Genomic DNA, 14,537 nt, shown 5'->3' on the forward strand with positions numbered 1-14,537 from the left:
ATAACCTTGCCCAGCACATCAAGTCACATCAGGACTGCTCTTATCTTCATCCCCTGAGGCCAGCCCAAGCAATCCTGCCAGGGAGAAGTGATCCAAAAGCAGGCAATAGAGTCCAGGTTAGACAGCACGCCCCTCCACTTGCCAGAGACCCCATATGAAGACCAGGCTATCTAGTGGCTACATGTGTGCAGGGGACCTAGGTCCAGAGCATTCATGCTCCTTTGTTGATGTCTCAGTCTCTGAAAGCCCCCATGTGACTCATAGAAGTAAGCAGAGTGTTTTTTCCACTCGTACGTGGAAGTCCTACTATTTGCTACCTATAACAAAACAAACCAGGAGACAGAATTGGGTAGAGGACATAGTCTTATTTAAGTCACAGAAAATCATCCACAACTTTTGAAGAAAGGAGGTTGTTTATTATTATTATTTATTATTATTATTATTATTATTATTATTATTATTATTATTTGAGGGTAACAGGAAAAAAGTCACATTCTTAGATACATTCTTTGTTCCCCCATGAACGACCATTGAAGGGTAGAAAACTGCTTTTTCTTTGGAGTTATTTTGTCCCAATGACATTCCACATTCTTGTTAACATATTGATAGGTAAAGAAAAGATGGCCTCTGGCAGTTAGAGGACCAAGTCAGAAGTAGTTTTGCAGGTGAATAACGATTATATGTGAACTAGTACAATAGTCTACTAGTGCTCAGGTAGGGAATAGTAAGTCTACTAGTGCTTTTTGATAAGGCATTTCTTTTTCTTTATAAATTTACTCATACTTTCTCTGTAATTTTTAGACTGGTTGGTTAAATTTTGATTATATCCAATCTACTGAATGTAATTTAACTTAGTATTTTTGAAATTCTACTATTTAATTTTAAAATTAGATGAATTTTTATTTGATTTTTATACATTTTGATCATATTCCTTCCCCTTCTCCAACTCTTCCCAAGTCCTCCCATCTCCTTAACCACTGAAATTTAGGTTCCCTCTTTCTCTCTCTTAAAAAAAAATCCCACAGCACAAACACACATGCAGAAAGTAAAAGCAGAGAAAGAAGAAAAGAAGAAGTAGAAGAAAAGGAGAAACAGAAGAGGGAGGAGAAGAAGAAGAGACTAGAGGAGAGGAGAGGACAGAAGAGAACAGAGGAGAAGAGAAGAGAGGAGAGGAGAGGAGAGGAGAGGAGAGGACAGAAGAGAACAGAGGAGAAGAGAAGAGAGGAGAGGAGGGGAGGGGAGGGGGGGAGGGGAGGGGAGGGGAGGGGAGGGGAGGGGAGGGGAGGGGAGGGGAGCCAGGCAGTGGTGGCACACACCTTTAATTCCAGCACTCCACAATTACTGGCTTTATGGAATTATATGCTATGGTCTACAGAAGCAATTACTATTCTTATTAGTGTTGATCAAAATATTGTGAATAAAATGGATTTCTCGAATATATGTACAAACTGAAATGATACTTCATCTATCATATCCATTGTCTAAACTTTATGTGAATAACAAAACAATAAGATGAAAGATGACATTTTTAATTAAAATTTAAAATTAAATTAAGACTTTATATATGTATATGTGTGTTTTGAAAGCAAGTCCCACTCTATAGCTTAGATTGGTCTCGAACTATGTCGTCCTGACTGGCCTCACTCTTGTTATAATCTTCCTTCCTTAACATCTCAGGCTCTGGGGAGGAATGAGCCACTGAGTTGGTCAAGCTTATACATTTGTGTGGAACATTTTCAAAGTTAATTTTCTTCTGTCAAATGCATGTTTTTTTTTTCTTGTCTTAGTTATTCTTTATTTCATCAGTCTCATACTGATAACTTTACTCTAATTCAGCTTTAAGTAATATTGTGAGAATAATTTACAAAAGAGTAAATTATTATGAGATTATGATAAGTTTGACAGAATAAAATTGAGTTAGAACCCCAATATTTCTATCAGAGAACATTTGATTTGGTAAATCTAACTTTGTAAGAGAGTCATTAAAGTAATGTGCAGCTGTGGGAATTATGATTACACATGTTGTAAAATACAATTTAAGCAGACATTCACTAAGTATTTGCTATGTGCGTATATAAGAATATATGTAAGAAATTTACATAGTACATTATTCTCTAGCATCAACTTGTTGGGGGGAGAATTAGCCTAACGACTTCTGCTCTTCTGTAACTATTCTTTCGTCCTCTAAGTCACAGCTGTTATGTGCAGGATGGAAGTTTTCAGTGGAAGCCTATTATTTATACATGGCAGATTCAGACACTTATTGGTAGTTTCATAGATAGTTGAGAATTGTTTAATTCATGGAATAATCTTCTTTTGTTAATTTGGATAATTATTGTACATATAGAAACATTGAATAAAATAGCAACACAGTTTAGATTAAGGACTGGGCACATAAGGCTTCATCAAAACCATGGGGAACAGCCAGCAAGATGACACAGTGGGTAAAGATACTTGCTGTAAACCCCTGGACCCACATGGTAGAAGAAGAGAATTCCTTCAAGCTGTTCTCTGACTTCCGTGTGCTGTGCATACATGTTGTAGGAATAAAATTATTCTGCATTTATAATTAATCAGGAAATTATTATGCCAGCAGTTATTCCTTTTTGCATATGGACTTAATTTATAATAAACTACATATAATAGTAACAGTTACATAACAATCAGGAAGGCAATATGTAAAAGCTACATTCCAAATGTTTACCTCGTTTGCACCTGGCAGCCTTGAAGAAAATACTCTCCATCCTACCTAGGTAAGTCTAAACTTTTCTAACTAAATCATTCTGTCATATCCCGTATTTATCAACTTAGAAACATCTCTCTAGACCTTACAACATTTTCTTGAACCCTAAACAACTTAAGCCTAAGTGTGAAACTATAACCTAGTTTTCAACTCTGTTCCTTATCCAGCTATTTTCCAAAAAAAAAAAAAAAGATATAGAGACCTGTTACATTTATAATAAGACTTAAAACACTGCAGCTGGGTAGATATTAACCCTCTAAGCTATCTTGTCAGCTTTCCAGACAAAATAATCTCCACAAATACTTGCACATATTCAATTTGGGCTGCTTCTGTTCCATCAGGCCAGTTCTCAGAGCAAGATGCTCCTGGCCACATTCTTTTGGTCCCTCCATCCAGTAATGTATCTCTCTCTTTCTCTCCTGTCTCTCTCTCTCCATTCAGTACATGCCAGTATTTGATCCTTCTGAGACCCCAAGCTCAGAAACCTTAGCTCTGCCTACCTCTCTTCGGACCAGCTCAGGCTGTCAGCAACTTTGTTAACCAATAAGGAATAATTGGGGAGCATTCCTTACATCATGGATACAGGAGTTTGTTCAACATACATAACAATGCCCGTGGCAGGGCAGTAACCAGATCTCAGGACACTGAAACCAGCATCTGAAAACACAGTACGCAAGACCCTCCTCCAACAGGGCCCACACACATAAATAGATAAAATATTTTCAAAAGATATTTTAAAAACTATTTATGCTGTCTTAAGATTATATTTGGGCATATTTCCATTTTCCCAAGAATGCAGCACCTTTAGGTGATAAAGTACTTTGACATAGAGGCATTAGAAATATTATCATAGAGCTAGAAGGAGGGCTCAGTTATGGAAGAAAGTCTAGGCTCACAACGAAAAGGGTAAGATTACCACATGCTTTCTAACAGTACCACCCAAATCCTTGGAAATTAGCCATTTTCCTTACTTGTTCTGTGGGGAAATACGTGTTTCTATTCTCAACAATGAACTCTACACCAACTTTAAATTACTCCCTTGGTGATTTCTTTCTCATTGGCTATCTCTGGACTCCAGAGAATTGATTTTTAGAGTCACATCCCATGGTGTTTAGTTGGCATATAGTTACATCAGGGCAAGAGCTGATAAATGCCAAAATATAGCTAAAACAGTCTTCTATGTGGGTGTGAGAAAACGCATCTCCTCTCTGCTATTTATAGGCTCTGCTTTCAACCAGGGTGGCAACGTAGTTGGTAGGTGGAAAATACTGTTAAAATATTTATATAAATCATTTGTATCCTTAGGCAGCATGAATATATTGATATGTGTGTTTTAAAATTCTGTGGCACCAGAGTTATACAACAGAAAAGCTCAAGAAAGTATCTAGGGTAAAGAACGGGGTAAAGTGGTATCTGTGAGGCGGTGTCTGGGATGTTATATTTGAAGGTCTTGGAGTCAGTAGCACTCATAAGTGTGGAAGTAAATAGGAAAAAATAATCAGATACTTGCTTGAATCAGTGTTGGCAGTACAGATCTTTAAAAATGAAAATTCCAGAACATAAACCAAAGTTAGGAGAGAAAAAGCAAATTAGCAAACAGGTCTGTTAATTATTTGAAATGTTTTCTTTCAAACTCATTCACCGATTTAAAGAGATCTATTTAAATCATCTACCCCTTCACAAAGTAAGTGCCCTGGGCACCCCCTGTGTTCAAGAAATAGTGCTGAGCTCTAGCTAGGCATAGGAAGTGCTCTATTACCTGAAGGGCCTGAGTTTTTATTACTTTCATCACAATGAAAGTTAGAATATTATAATGTAATTAGTTAAAATCTCTATTGAACATATGGACAGACTGTTGTTCTAGGGGCACAGATAAAATACCTATTAAGATTTCTAGAAATGATTTATGCAAAACTTCAGGCCTTTGGAGGGAAAACTTTCTGACAAATGCTAAGGGACCGAACAAAATGACTTGTTAGCTGTCACATGTGGCTGTGGGTTCAGTCTGGACCCATAGTGCTGGCGTTTACAAGTCAGGTGTTCTTGTGTTGTTTTCTAAGCTAGTTTTTAGACTGTTATTTTCAGAGATGAAGTTAGCATTTCAGTACAGAGTAATAGACACATATACCAAATGGTAGTGTTTCAGAACTCATTTGAATGATGGTTTCCCTATTGGGCTTCACATATACATGAGTGTGCATAACACACATGCACACATATATGAATATGCACTTATTTATGTACATAAGGGTAACAGGAATTACAACAACAATGATAAAAGGAGTCATCAGATTGACAGAGAGTGACACCAACATGGGAGGATTTTGAGGAAGGGTAACCATGAGGGGATGGAGAGGGGGAAGGGAGGGAGGAAAGCGATGTGCTTCTATTTCAATTAAAACATATTTAAATTAGTCTTCTCCATTGGAGTCTCACTGATTCTATTAACCACACTTAAGAGTAGAGCCCACGCACAGCAGTAGAAGCCAACACAAAACAAATCAGTAATATTTTTGTAGATTTTTATTTACATATTTCCTTGTTTGGGCTTTAAAAGGGTTTACTGACCTTTTGTTTGTGTTTTATGGTTTGTGATTTTTAATGTATATGTTTGTGTGTGTGTTTTGTGCTTTCTCTTTTTCTAGAAATTATGATTTGTTGTTTATGTCTTCTCACCTTGATGTTTCCTCTGGGCTTTGAGATCTTTTTTACATTTATACTACATGCTTTTATCATTTTCTCTGGGATCAGCACCTTTGAAAGGATAATAATGCCTTCCATCCTCTGGAGATGATTTTTTCCGTAAGAAAAAATAAAACACTGGAAAGAAGCTATTAATATTCCATTTTTGTAATACTTTAAGCCACCTATTGGCATGTGTGTAAACTATAAGAATAGAATATTCTTAGAAAAAATAGGATTTGTGAATTTTTCTTTTAGAGATTTCTTTTCCTTCATCAATATAGCAATTTCTTTTTTTTTTTTTTCCTAGTCTTAGCTTTGGCCATCATAGACTCCTCATATTCTATGCAAACATCAGAAATGGACTTGACTTTGCTTAGCAATACAAAGTTCTGCACAGACTCTTATTTTTTTTCTCCAAAACAATGGCTCCCTTGAGGAGGTCTCGTGGTTCACTCATCTATAGGGAAGGACTTTCTGCCCTAGCTCTCTTCATGACTATCCTCTAGATACTACATCCCTGAAGATTAAAGAAAGAATAGACTTTGTTAGGTGCTATCAAGAGGCGTGGGCTTTATCTAGAAACTTGGGAAGCAAGGAGGAGTGGATACAAGAGAGAGGTTCTTTTGCAGTAAACACGGGAATGAATGCAGTCCTACCCAACAGTCTGAGGAAGAAATGCCCTAACTCAGTGTTATCTCCTAAAAATTGCTCATAAACATGATAATTTCTTGATATGGAATTTCCTGGCACAGTGCCAGACCCTCTTAGTCTGTGGCAGAGCAAGAATGTATTTTATGGAAAGATCCAGGTCAACTGTATTAAGGTCTTGGTAAGCTGCCGAGTGAGTTCTTTTACACACAGACAGGTCTTGTAAAACTGCTGTTATGATCTCAAAGTCCATCATTTAGCTTTGGTTGTGTGAAAATAGTAATGTTGAATCTACCTTAAATGATTTCCAATTGTATCTTTTAAACAGTTTCTAAATAAAACATTCACTTTTCTAAATGGTTATTGCTGTCTTCCATATAACAGCTTACTTTTCCTCGAAATCTTCTTCCACTCTAGTTTTCTCACATAGCACCTGGAGTGACAGTTCTAAAAAATAATCTTTTTTTTCTTTTTCTTTTGTTTGATAGATTTTTAAAAATTAATTTATTTTTATTAATTACAATTTAATTCAATTTTTATCCCAGCTGTAGCCCCCTCCCTCATCCTTTCCCAACCCCATCCTATTTCCCTCTTCTCTTCCTATGTCCCTCCCCCAGTCCACTGATAAGGAAGGTCCTCCTCCCTCTGACCCTAGTCTACTAGGTCTCATCAGGACTGGGTGCATTATCTCCCTCTGTGGTCTGGTAAGGCTGCTCCACCCTCAGGGGGAGGTGATCAAAGAGTAGGCCAATCAGTACCTGTCAGCGATAGTCCCTGTTCCCATTACTAGGGAACGTACTTGGACACTGTGCTGTCATGGGCTACATCTGTGCAGGAGTTCTAGGTTATCTCCATGCATAGTCCTTGTTTGGCGTATCAGTCTCAGGAAAGACCCCTGGGCTCAGGTTTTCGGGTTCTGTTGCTCTCCTTGTGGAGCTCCTGTTCTCTAATCTTATCAGGTGATCTCCTATAGTTTATTATGACACACATTACATTGGAAGCTACATGACTTGTTTTCTGTTATATTGTGTAGTTTGTGTCACTGTTTTTGCATGTGTATGTGTCTGTGGTGTTCATTTATGTCTGTGTTTGCATGTACCAGGATGTACATGAATGGAAATACATGCCCATGCATATATTTGAGGAGGCCTGAAGTTGACTGTAGGGTCCTTAATTATGCTTTGCTTTTTTAAAAATTAACTTTTATATTATATTTATTTTGTGCCTCTCTTTTCCTCTCCATCTTTGTGTGTGTGTGTGCATGTGGGCAAATGTGCTAAGACTTGCATATGATGGTCAGAGGACAACTTGAAGAACCTGGCTCTTTCATTTCACCATCTGTATTCTGGGAATTAAACTCAGACTGTCAGTCTTGGTGACAAGTGCCTTTACTCCCAGAGTGTATCACTGGCAACCAACATTATTGTGACATGGTCTCTTACGAACCTGGAGCTCACCGATGCTGGCTTGTCTGGGTATCCTTCCATCTCTCCCTCCAAAGTGATGGAATTATACATAGCTACTGATCGCGGTTTTTTTTTTTTTTAATTTTGCAGGGGGTGGAGAGTTGTGTGGATATGAACTCCTGACTTCACATTGTGTGGCAAGTCATTTCTCTATAGAGCCAACTGCCAGCTACAAAGGTTTGGATCTTTTAGGGTAATTGGAAACATTTTTCTGCTTTGGGGCCTTTTTGTTTATTGTTTTCCATTCCTAAATTGCTTTTCTCTTGAATTTAAATCACCAAACCAGAAAAAAAAATTTCTGAAACACCCATCTCTACAATGTATTCTCTGTCAGAGTTTCATTTCCATTGCATTTTTGTCTCTTGTTACTATAAGAATGACGTTTCTTTATTTACTTTGCATGCTTATTGTCTGCTTATATTTCTAGAACAAAAGTTTGGTGAGGTTGAAGCTGTGTCTTCTGTGTTCATTGATGTCATACAGTTAGCACACAGAGGTTATTTCCTAAATATTTATTTAATAAACAAATAAACAATTTATATAAATGACATCAACTATATGTTTGGGAGTATAATTTTAAATATTATATATAGATATGTTTAACATGTGCTAATTTAAAATATTGTGGTTATCCTCAGACATTTTTCTGAGTCCGTGGTTATGATACAGAAGGAATGACTTATCTGTCCTTTACTGTATAAGTAGTATGGCTTACCATGGCCATTTTGTGTGTGCATATGTAAGTAAAAGGTAGCCACTGAACTTTTTTGCTTTGGTGAATAGCATTGTTATGTTGGCTACCAGATTACTGGAGTGAGATATAGCAGAATACATCTTTTGGCAGCTTTGTGGTATTGAGGAGAGATCAATGCTCTAAATTTATATTCAAAGGACTAACTAGGTTAGTTTTTCTTATATAGAGTATGTATCATTAGTTTTAAATTTTTTACTAGAAGACCCCCATGGAGACTGAATTGTCCCTGGGCTACATCTGAGCAGGGGGTCTAGGTCCTCTCCATCATCAGTCTCTGCAGGTCCCCCTTTGCCCAGATTTCTTGGTTCTGTTTCTCTTCTTGTGGAGCTCCTGTCCCCTTTAGGTCTTTCTATCTCCCCTTTCTTCCATAAGATTCTCAGCAGTCTGCCCAAAGTTTGGCTATGGGTATCAGCATCTGCTTTGATACTCTGCAAGGTAGAGTCTTTCAGAGGTCCTCTGTTGAAGGCTTTTGTCCTGTTTCTTGTCTTCTCTTATTCCCTGATGTCTATCCTGTTTGTCCTTCTTAAAGAGGATTAACTATCTTCCCTAGAGTCCTCATCGTTGTTTAGCTTCTTTAGGACGATAGAGTTTAGTATGTTTATCCTATCTCTGGCATGAACTTGGTTGCCTGCTCTTTGATCACCTTCCCCTGGTGGGGTGGCTTACTACAGAGAAAGAGGATCTAGACAGACCTGATGAGACCTGATAGACTAGGGTCAGATAATAGGGGAGGAGGACCTCCTTTATCAGTGGACTAGGGGAGGGACATGGGGGAAGAAGGATAGAGGGTGGGAGCGGGAGGAGATGAAGGAGGGGGCTACAGCAGGATACAAAAATGAATAAATTGTAATAAGTAATAAAAATAAAATAAAATAAAAAACAGTGATGCTATAGCGTGGAAAGTCACAAGCTGCTTGTTGTAATTATGCAGAGGCTGACTGAGTAGGCTTCAAAGAGTGTTGTGGTTATTAATAGTTACTATTGATATATGTTTTAGTAAATCAGTGGTTATTCCTAAACAAGCTGTATTTCCAAATCACCATACAGAGACTGGGATTTATTTAATTGACCCAGAGCACAATGCTGGGCAATAGTTACTCCATCCTAAACCTCCAAGCCTGCATAGTTTCCTACCATTTAGATTTCATCCGTTATACTTGCTTTTGGTCATATTTTAGGTCTGGTCCATCTCTCCACTTGGTTCCAAGACCTCTCGTCTGTCTGCATTCTTCTCCTCTTCTCTCCCTGCTTCCTTTCTCTTCCTCCCACTCCAGACCTGCATTTCCCAACCTATCCTCTCCATTGCTCAACCTTGTGGCTGCTTGTTTTAATTAAAAGTATAGAGAACAAATTGTGGCATGTTTACACTAACTTGAGACAGGTGATGCTTAGAATAAGCATGACAATGCAATATCTGGATTGAAACCAGATAGTGGGGGAGAGAAATCAGCATTTGAATGAACAAGGGTAAATTGTATACATTCCAAAAGAACATCATACCAACAAAGGAGGAAACATTAAATTTCTTTAACTGATAATATGCATAATGTCTGTAAAAACTTGTTATGTCTACTTGGTTTGATAAAACTCTAAGTTGTGTTTCATACTTACTTTTATCATAGAAAATGCAATATTATAGCACGTCAGGAAACAGGCAGCACCATAGTTACAGCTGGCTGTTGACAATGAGAATTCTTTGGAGTACTTAAAAAAGGAAGCATATTAGAAAGCACGTATTTCATTCCCCTCCCCCTTAATTTTTTGTTGACTGGTTCTTGTGACATAGCCTCGATATGTAATTGAGTCTTCCCTCAGACGTGTGATATTTCTGCCTCAGCCTCCCGAGCTAGATCACAAGCAAGTGCCACCACATCTTGGATTTATTGTTTATTGGATTCATTTATTTATTTTATTTAGTAGTGTTGCACTTAATATTGAATCTTAAGAAAAAAAATTTAGGATAATCTTATTCTTACATTTTCTTCAGAACAGCAGAACTAACCAGTACAATACAACTCTACAATGGCAAGCATTCCTAGTTTTCACTTTATCTATCTATCTATCTATCTATCTATCTATCTATCTATCTATCTATCTAATTGCTTTACATCCTGAGCCCAGCATCCTACCTTCTCTCTTCCTAGTCCCACCCATAATCCCTCCTCTTCTTATTCCACCCTCTCCTTCCTTCCAGAGAAGGGGAAATTTCAATTGGTACCAATTCACCCTGGTATCTGGAGTCATAGTAGAGCCAAACACATCCTCTCCCACTAGAGAGTGACAAGGCAACCTTGCTAGGGGAAAGTGACCCAGTGGCAGGTAACAGATTCACAGACATCTCCTGCTCCTATTGTTAGGCGTGATGACCAAGCTCCACATTTGCTACATATGTATAGGGGGTCTAGGTTCAGCTCATGTATGCTCTTTGGTTGGTGCTTCAGTGAGTCCCCATGGGCCCAAGTGAGTTTATTCTGTACGTCTTCTTGTGGAGTCCTTGACCCCTCTGGCTCCCTCTATCCTTTCTCCCACTCTTCCACAACCCTCCCCAAGCTCAGCCCATTGCTTGGCCTTGGATCTCTGCATATGTCTCCATCAGCTGCCAGACTCTCAGAAGACAGTTAAGACATTCCTATTCTTCGGATGACTTTTCCTTCTGCCTTTTTGAAAGCAATAGATCAGCCTGACAGTTGTAGAGATGAGCAGTTTTGAGTGCAGGCGGAGGATTTTCTTTTTGTTTAATTCTTTTTTCATCACATATATTTTAATCTTATTTTTCTCCTCTCCCAACTCTGCACCCCCACCCCCACCCCTGATCTTTCTCACCTCTCTACTAGCCTAACTTCACTGGATATATGTGTGCATGCAGGCATGACCTATGCAAATGAATAGTTGGCCAACACAAAATGGACTTTGTGTTTTGTTTTTGATTTTTCATGTGTTTGTTTCATCTTGTTTTGTACGGGTATTTTTTATCTTATTTTTTTTATTTTGTTGTTTTTTTTTTAAGGTCTTAGGTCTTATATTTTGATGAATGACTCCAGTCCATATTAAAAAAATAAGAAACATTTCTCTTGAAATGAAGGTACTGCATGGTTTTGAGAGGTCAGTATTTGGTGGCATCACAGAATAAGCTAGGTTTTTGCTATGCTCAGTTGCCAGACTCTTCATTTTCTCCCCAAGAAATGCTGGAATTTTTTTTTTATAACCCAGCAAAAACACTTTGGAAGTACTTTGTTTACAAAAACAGTGATAGGCATTCGCATATATGGTTGCTAGACTAAAGTATAGTCAATAAAAAATATGTACTTATTTTCTTACTGGGAATAATAATCTTACTGGGAAATAGTAAGAACTTGTTGTTTTGATTGTCATTTTTTTCTTTGGGGGTGTGGGGGTTTGCACATGCACAGCCTGCATCACTGTCTCTTGTTTCTGTTTACCTACCAAGGATTAAGCAGTAAATTGGTTATTAATTCAACCCATATGAGAAATCATGGGGCCCTTTGTAAATTAAAAGTACTAGAGGTCGGGGAGATAGGTAAATGGTGTTTGGTACTCTTCAGGAGGGTCTGAATTCAACTGTTCCCCGCACCTTTGTTGGTCTGTTTATAGCTGTGGCTCTAGGTGGAGCTGAAGCCTCTCAGATCCAGGCTCCAGGATGTGTCCCCCTTCTCCCACACCCTTAATTACAAATAACAAAGGAAAAAACAGAAAACATTGAAAGATCAGTGTACTTAACATTAGAATACAAGGTTAGTTTTCCAAATTAGCAAGATTTCCCAGCCAAAAAAAAAAAAAAATATCTGGAGAGAAGAAGCTGAATTTCCAAGTATCAGTCTGAATATTGGCAAACTCCAAAAAAGTCACTACATGTATTGTTTACTATACTGGGTATTTGAAGGAAGGGTAGATATTTGAAGAAAGGATTGCCAATAGGTTTTCTAAAAAATAGAATTTTAGAGCATTAACAAGCTAATATTTGGCTTTCAGGGGTGTGACGCAGTCCTGAAGTAGGTTTTGAAGTGTGTGACATATTTCATATAGTTTCAGTATGTCTAATTTATGAGATGATCATTTGCTTTTAATACCTTGCTTTTAAATATAAAATGGGGGAAGCAAGGATATCCTAATACAATCCCTTAAAATTTAAATTTCATCTTAATCTGTATGGATGTTTTGCTGGCATGTACATCTGTCTATTACATGCATACCTGGTGCCCATGATGGCCAGAAAAAAATGTTGGATACACTGGGACTAAAATTGTACATTATTATCACCTGTCTTGTGGGTGGTGGAGACGGAACTGAGGTTTTCTGGAAGAGCACTGAGCCATCTTCCAGCCTTCCCTAATGCAATGTCTTAGTGAAAATAAAAAATTATAACTTTTGAAAATAGCGACATGATTCTAGTTAAATGTCTGTGCCAATTATAATTTCTTTTATTTTCCATAGGCACAATGAAAAATTAACTGAAGAAATGGAGCCTGTAAATGATACCACCGTGACAGAATTTGTTCTCACCGGTCTATCTCAGACTCGGGAAGTGCAGCTAGTCTTGTTTGTTATATTTTTATCCTTTTATTTATTCATACTGCCAGTAAATATCCTTATAATCTGCACCATCAGGCTTGATCCGCATCTGAGCTCTCCCATGTACTTCCTGCTGGCGAATCTAGCTTTTCTTGACATTTGGTACTCCTCTATCACAGCACCTAAGATGCTTGTAGACTTCTTTGTGGAAAGGAAGATAATTTCGTTCGGTGGGTGCATTGCTCAGCTCTTCTTCTTGCACTTCGTCGGGGCCTCTGAGATGTTCCTGCTCACAGTGATGGCGTTTGACCGCTATGCTGCTATCTGCCGCCCTCTCCACTATGCTACCATCATGAACCGGCGTCTCTGTTGTATCTTAGTGGCTTTCTCCTGGGCAGGGGGCTTCATTCATTCGATAATACAGGTGGCTCTCATTGTTCGACTCCCATTTTGTGGGCCCAATGAATTAGACAATTATTTTTGTGACATCACACAGGTTGTCCGGATTGCCTGTGCCAATACTTTCCTGGAGGAGTTGGCAATGATCTTTAGCAGTGGACTGATCTCCGTGGTGTGCTTCATTGCTCTGCTAATGTCCTACGCCTTCCTTCTGGCCATGCTCAAGAAACACTCAGGCTCAGGTGAGAGCACCAGCAGGGCTATATCCACCTGTTATTCCCACATCACCATAGTCGTGCTAATGTTTGGACCATCCATCTATATTTACGCTCGCCCGTTTGACTCGTTTTCTCTAGATAAAGTGGTATCCGTGTTCCACACTGTGATCTTCCCTTTACTCAACCCCATCATCTACACATTGAGAAACAAGGAAGTAAAAGCAGCCATGAAGAAGCTGGTGAATAGATATATATGTTGTAAAGAAAAGTAAAAATTAAATGACACATTTTACATTGTCTTAAAGTAGGAAGTAGTGGTAATGTTGCTTTTACTTCCTCTTATTTGAACTATTGTTTTATTGACTTTTGTTTTGAGTGTATAAATGCTTTTTTTTTTCTTCATCTATTTATGTGTACCATACGCATGCCTGGTGCCTACAGAGGTCAGAAGAAGGCCTTAGATTCCCCTGGAACTGGAGTTAATAGAAGATTGAGCGCCAATATGTACATTCTGGGAACAAAACTTGGGTTCTCTATAAGAGCAGCAGTTAATCTTAGCCACCCAGCTCTTAGCTTAATTCTTAAACTCATCATTTCCCTATATTTCTTTTCAAGGTAAAACACAAACACATTAGGATGGAAATACATTTACGCATACACCCTGAGATATCAAGCAAATTATTTTTAGAATTTAGATTTAATAAGAGCCTCTTAAAAACATATTTTCATTAATTGTTTATTTAGCAGGTCTGTGAGGAGAATGAGTGTTGTGAAATAAAATAAGACTCGAGACATTCTCGCTAGGCACTTGAAAAAGTGGCCAGCAAGTAGACATGATTTTATGTTAGCAAACTGAGTCTTGTTATATTTAGTTCTTGGCTCGGTAGGAGTATTTGGCAAATTCTCTTTCCAAGCTTGGAAGATGCTGTTTACTTTGCCTTTTATTTCTAACTCTCCCAGACTTAATAGAAGCTAATGATTCTGTTCTATTAGTCATCTCAACTCCTGTCTCAGGTGGCACACGTTGAACAACAAATCTGAAGCTTTTACCAATTATGGAAACAATGTTTATGCATCCAGAGCACAATGTAACC

At 38.1% G+C, this 14,537-nt stretch overlaps 1 protein-coding gene across 1 annotated transcript; it reads left to right on the plus strand.

Annotated features, from left to right (window-relative positions):
* Positions 1–12,738: 12,738 nt before the first annotated feature.
* Positions 12,739–13,767, plus strand: LOC110541755 (olfactory receptor 4M1). Its single transcript, XM_021628457.2, has one exon. It carries the CDS (start codon positions 12,774–12,776, stop codon positions 13,713–13,715), a length of 942 nt encoding a protein of 313 aa, XP_021484132.1. The 5' UTR covers positions 12,739–12,773; the 3' UTR covers positions 13,716–13,767.
* Positions 13,768–14,537: the final 770 nt, after the last annotated feature.

The sequence above is a fragment of the Meriones unguiculatus genome, chromosome 9, assembly GCF_030254825.1.
Source record: "Meriones unguiculatus strain TT.TT164.6M chromosome 9, Bangor_MerUng_6.1, whole genome shotgun sequence".
Classification (NCBI taxonomy): domain Eukaryota; kingdom Metazoa; phylum Chordata; class Mammalia; order Rodentia; family Muridae; genus Meriones; species Meriones unguiculatus.